The 4,907-nt window shown below is 27.8% G+C and overlaps 1 protein-coding gene across 1 annotated transcript; it reads right to left on the bottom strand.

Annotated features, from left to right (window-relative positions):
* Positions 1 to 2,681: 2,681 nt before the first annotated feature.
* LOC107871172 (WAT1-related protein At1g09380-like) lies at positions 2,682 to 4,669 on the bottom strand. The gene is made up of 7 exons (XM_047394774.1): positions 4,494 to 4,669; positions 4,295 to 4,357; positions 4,086 to 4,202; positions 3,741 to 3,987; positions 3,463 to 3,618; positions 3,208 to 3,359; positions 2,682 to 3,028 (listed from the first exon to the last, which is right to left on the bottom strand). Exons 1-7 carry the CDS (start codon positions 4,667 to 4,669, stop codon positions 2,824 to 2,826), a joined length of 1,116 nt encoding a protein of 371 aa, XP_047250730.1. The 3' UTR covers positions 2,682 to 2,823.
* Between the last annotated feature and the right edge of the window lie 238 nt (positions 4,670 to 4,907).

The raw sequence follows: 4,907 nt of genomic DNA on the forward strand, positions 1-4,907 counted from the left end.
GATGTTAGACTAAGTAATTGATATTTTAAGTAAACTTTGATTAGGATTTAAGTTTGAGTTGTGATTGAGAAATTTAATGAAAAATTAGCATCAACAACTTTAAAAATTTGTTCTTATGAACAAGTTTTGCATTCATGACAAAGCTGATTGTAGATTATAAACTGATTGAAGAAACTTCAAAATAAATAAATATTTATTTTTTATAATGTGCAATATTTTAACTCAATTATCTTGAAGACGAGTAAAAGTATGAACGAAAGGTTAAAAAAAAAAAAGATAAAAAAAGAGTACAAATGAAATAAAGGTAATATTTTAAAATATTTTTTTGACAAATTAACGAAACAGAGAGAATTAACCTAGCATGAAAAAATAAATTAAAAAATTTAATGCAAAAATATTAGAAGAAATATGCTTATTATGATTTAAATAATGAAAAGAATGTTGTATTTGTCCACATAAAAATTCACGCTTTAAATTTATGCACAATAAACTGTTTTTTAAAAAATCAAATTTAATTTATTCTTTTCACTTTTTTTCTTAACTTGATTATTAAGAAGAGAAAAGGAATAGTATTCTCTGTATTGATTTATTAGATTTAAAGATAAAAAAATAATAGTTTGAACTTTTAATTTTAAAATATTTATATATTTTACTATTTTAAAATTTAATGGAATGTATAATTTTTATCTTATTCCCAGGAGAATGACTAATTTATTAAAATTTAAATTATAATTTTCATGGTAGGTCAATGAAAAAAGTAACCACTCTATTAATTTTAATTCGAATTGATGGCCAAAATTTTGTTTTTATTTAAATAAAATTTTATAAAATCAGTTATTTAGATACTTCAAAAATGCAATCTTAAGAAAAACCACTTTATAGAGCATTGTTAATCACATTTGTTTATCTACTCTTTTTTGGAAAGATTAAAAAATAAAATTTGCAGGTATTTAGATATTTCAATTGGTTTATTTTTTTCTTGATTTTACTTATAAATCTACCTGTATTTGTTTATTATTTTAATTGATTATGTTCAGTATAAAAAATAAAAAGATTTTTTAAAAAATAAAATAATTTTTACAGTGTATGCGAGCGAGTCATGATCATTAAAGATTAAATTACAATATAAAAAAGTACATTTAATGATGTAATTAACTAACTTAGGGTTTAATTAAACATAATGTACATAAATTATATATTAAAAAAATTCTTAAATGAAATTCATGATTTTACTTTTTCCTTTAAAATTCATATTCAAAATTTTTACATGCATTATGGAAATCATTTTAGTTATAAGCACATGTTAATAATTTTTATTTGAATTTGATTAAAAAAAAGATATTTTAAAATTAGATATATGAGATAAATTTATATTTTGACAGATGAAAAAATGTTTGACTTAAATTTTAACTTATAATCTCTTCTAGCAAATTAAATTATTGTGAAATCTTCTTATAATCTCTTCTAGCAAATTAAATTATTGTGAAATCTTCTTCTAATCTATATTTTATTTATTTTGTTATGCATAACAAAATTTATCTATTCTAATTTTTATGTTTCGAGATAAGAGAGAAGAAAACTCAAATGCTTATTTGTGTAACACAAAATATAATCTAATTTAAAGTCAAATTATAGAAAAGTAAAATAATAAAATGAAGAAAAATGTACATGGAGGATTGGGGGTGGGGGAGAGGAGGAAATTTAAATAATTTTTGAGAATATGAAAAAAAAAATATAATGTCCATATTATTATTTTATAAAATTTTGCATAGAAGAGATGAAGGGACAGTAGAATAAAAATTTTAATTATATATTTTTGACAATCTGGAAATTTTAAATTACAAAAAATATAACTAAAAAGATACGAAATATAATTATTTTTTTTTACAATTACATGAGACTATTTAAATATGTGGGGGGGCGAGCGGGGATGGGGTTGTAGAGGCTATTAACAATCCACTGTCTTTAAATTGTGAATAATATTATAAAGAAAAATATGAAACATAATCCTATTTATAATTACATGATTGATTTTTCGTATAAATTTGGTTAACGTTGGGGGGGGGGGGGGGTTGAAAAACATTATTATGTTTTTAAACAAATTGATTGGGGGTTGGGGAGGGGGGAGGGGGAGAAAAAGATTTTATTTTATTTTTTAATTTCATTGAAAAATAAGATGACATATGATTTTTATTAAAGATAGTATAATTTAATAAGTTCAATCGAAACATTTCAATCTGAAGCGATTAGAAATAATATTATCCGCGCATCGTGCGCGTACGTATACTAGTGTATAGTAATAAATGATTAGAGACAATAGAAAACGTGCAGATTAAATAAGTTATTTAGTTCATTTTTACTCTCTAAAAATATGGTAATTTATGTGAGTGTGAAAGATAACACACAAATTTAGGAGATATTTTAATTGATATATATATCCAATAAATATTTTTTTAAAAAACTGCTACAACTTGTAATTAAAAATACAATTCAATAATTATCGAAAAGTATTGCTACAACTTACAATAAATTATCTAATCAATACATAATAGACAATTTTCACTTTTAATATCTCCAATTTTAATTCATCCCGCCCATTTGACACTCTAGTCACTCACGAGTCTCGTCTAGAGTCGATGGATTCATGACTATAGTATATGTTGTTTCAGGAGAGAGTGTTATTTCCTACAAAACATTCAATCAATTAATTCTCCAATAATAATAAAAAAAAAAAAAAAAAACATTTGAGCTAGGTTTAATTTACCTTGACTAAGCTAAATGAAAGTCAAGACAATTGGTGCACACCAAGAAAGGCTGGCCGGTCTATAAGAAGTTGTATTTACTGACATGAATTTTATGATTTGATTGCCCAGATAATTGCAATTTCGAATTACACTTTGCTCCTAATTGCTGGTTCAGTTCATCTGTTTCCATCTCAAAATTTTCTGTCTCTGACTTTGGCTTCTCCTCCTCCTTTCCCCAGAGGACACCATAGAATCCCACAATTGTCAAGAACGATCCTACAACGCTGAAATTCACAAATAATAAATAAATGAAGTCAAGGTTTCGATAGAATTCAGTTGCTTCATCTAAATTTTTATATTTATGCCAAAAATATTTAATAACTTTAGCTCATACAGTATATTTGATTAAAAAGAGTCGCATAATAAGTTACTTTAGCGTTTTGAAGTAATTTTTTAGACTTACGTTCCAATATATAGTTTCTCACAAAGTAAAGCCCAACTAAGAACAGCGGTGATGATTAACATCAAAGGGTAGAAAACGGAGACATAGAGAGGTCCTTTTCTTTGTATACACCATGAAGTTAGACAATATCCTAATGCAGTGCATACAATTCCCTGAAAATTCACTCAGCTTCAATTAGATAAACAAGAACATATACAACTAATAATAATATCTAAGAATGTTTTCAGTATAGATGACGTTTCATATATTTGTTACATTGTAAAGGACGGCAATAGTTCTCATACGGTCGAGAGACCAAGCAGCTTTGTCATGAACGACACAAACCCCAATAATCACACATTGAAAACTTGCCATTAAACACATCAACATTGTACTTGTATATGGAGCTCTATACTTCTCACTCATTCTTGCCTGTCAAACACAAAGAAAAAAGGAAAAAAAAAAACACACACACACAAATATAATGGTAAAGACAACTTTTATGGAAACAAATTGTTCTTTAAATTATAAAAATGAGAGACAAAATGAATTACTTGGAAAATGATCCACAATGAATAAGTAACAGTGCTGACAATAAGTAGTAAAGGTCCCAAGATTAAGTTGTCATGGCTGTTAGAATTGTTTTTCTCTGTATTTTCTGCATATTTCCAATGGAAACCAGATTGACCAATTACAATAGGTCCATGGTACAAGGACAATAATGTGGCACCACCAACACATATTATTGTGCCCCATACTTTGGCTTGTCCTGCCTTACTTCTAAACCCCACTTTCTCCATCCTGCCAAATTATAATTGTAATTTTTTAGTAAGATTTATGTAACTAATAGGATTGATAAGTTCATTTGAAGAGTATCCACGGAGTGTTAAAATTCCTACCCAAATGGGATAGCTAGGAGAAAAGTGGCAGCTGGAATTAAATTTGATAATGCACAGGAGATTGTTGCAGTGGTATATTTTAAACCAAGAAAGTATGCAATCTGGCTCACCGTTAACCTGCATTGTTGTATTAATACCCTATTTATCTAAACATCACTTGTTATTACATGGTCATGGATGATGAATCTTGAAAGGAAGAGAATACTTACCCAGAAAAAGAACATAAGAAGATCCAGAAGAGAATAGACGATGTCAACTGAGGTTTAGTTTTCCTGGACATAATATAGCAAAGCGTATTTAGCAATTGAATTGGATCTCGATGATTATAGCTAGCTAGATTATTACTCCCTCCATCCTCCTCTCTTCGTTATAGTCAGAAGATACGTTTGAATTTAGTTAGTTAATTACCTCTCGAAAAAGTAAGCAAAGGGAGCAAGGAAAACGGTGCCAATTATCTGGCGATAAGCAATATGGACGAAAGGGTTCATGCCTGCATCCATAGCAATTTTTCCTACAATATTCATCCCTGCATACCCAACTTGCACCATCACCATTACCACAACTGGCAAAATATCCACACCCATTTTAAACTTCTTTTTTTTGGGGGGGTGGGGTGTGTGTGTGTGTGTGTTTAAATCTGGATGAGGAAAGTAGAGATTAACATGCGATGGCATAAATAGACAAAAAGACAATTAAGCATTTTATAGATGTAAAAGAAGACAAGCTAAGAGTTACAAGAGTAGATTTTATATATTTGATGATCACAAGAAAAAACAGAAAGAATATTCATGTATAGACTAGCTACAGCTTACAAGTTAGAGC

The sequence above is a fragment of the Capsicum annuum genome, chromosome 8 (genome assembly GCF_002878395.1).
Source record: "Capsicum annuum cultivar UCD-10X-F1 chromosome 8, UCD10Xv1.1, whole genome shotgun sequence".
Taxonomy (NCBI): Eukaryota; Viridiplantae; Streptophyta; class Magnoliopsida; order Solanales; family Solanaceae; genus Capsicum; species Capsicum annuum.

Excerpts from the sequence above, each read along its gene's own strand:
- LOC107871172 (XM_047394774.1), bottom strand. The coding sequence starts at position 4,669 with ATGGGTGTGGATATTTTGCCAGTTGTGGTAATGGTGATGGTGCAAGTT. Across the intron at positions 4,358-4,493 it reads TTTGCTTACTTTTTCGAGAG|GAAAACTAAACCTCAGTTGA; the intron begins GTAATTAACTAA and ends TATTATGTCCAG. Across the intron at positions 4,203-4,294 it reads TTCTTATGTTCTTTTTCTGG|GTTAACGGTGAGCCAGATTG; the intron begins GTAAGTATTCTC and ends ACAACAATGCAG.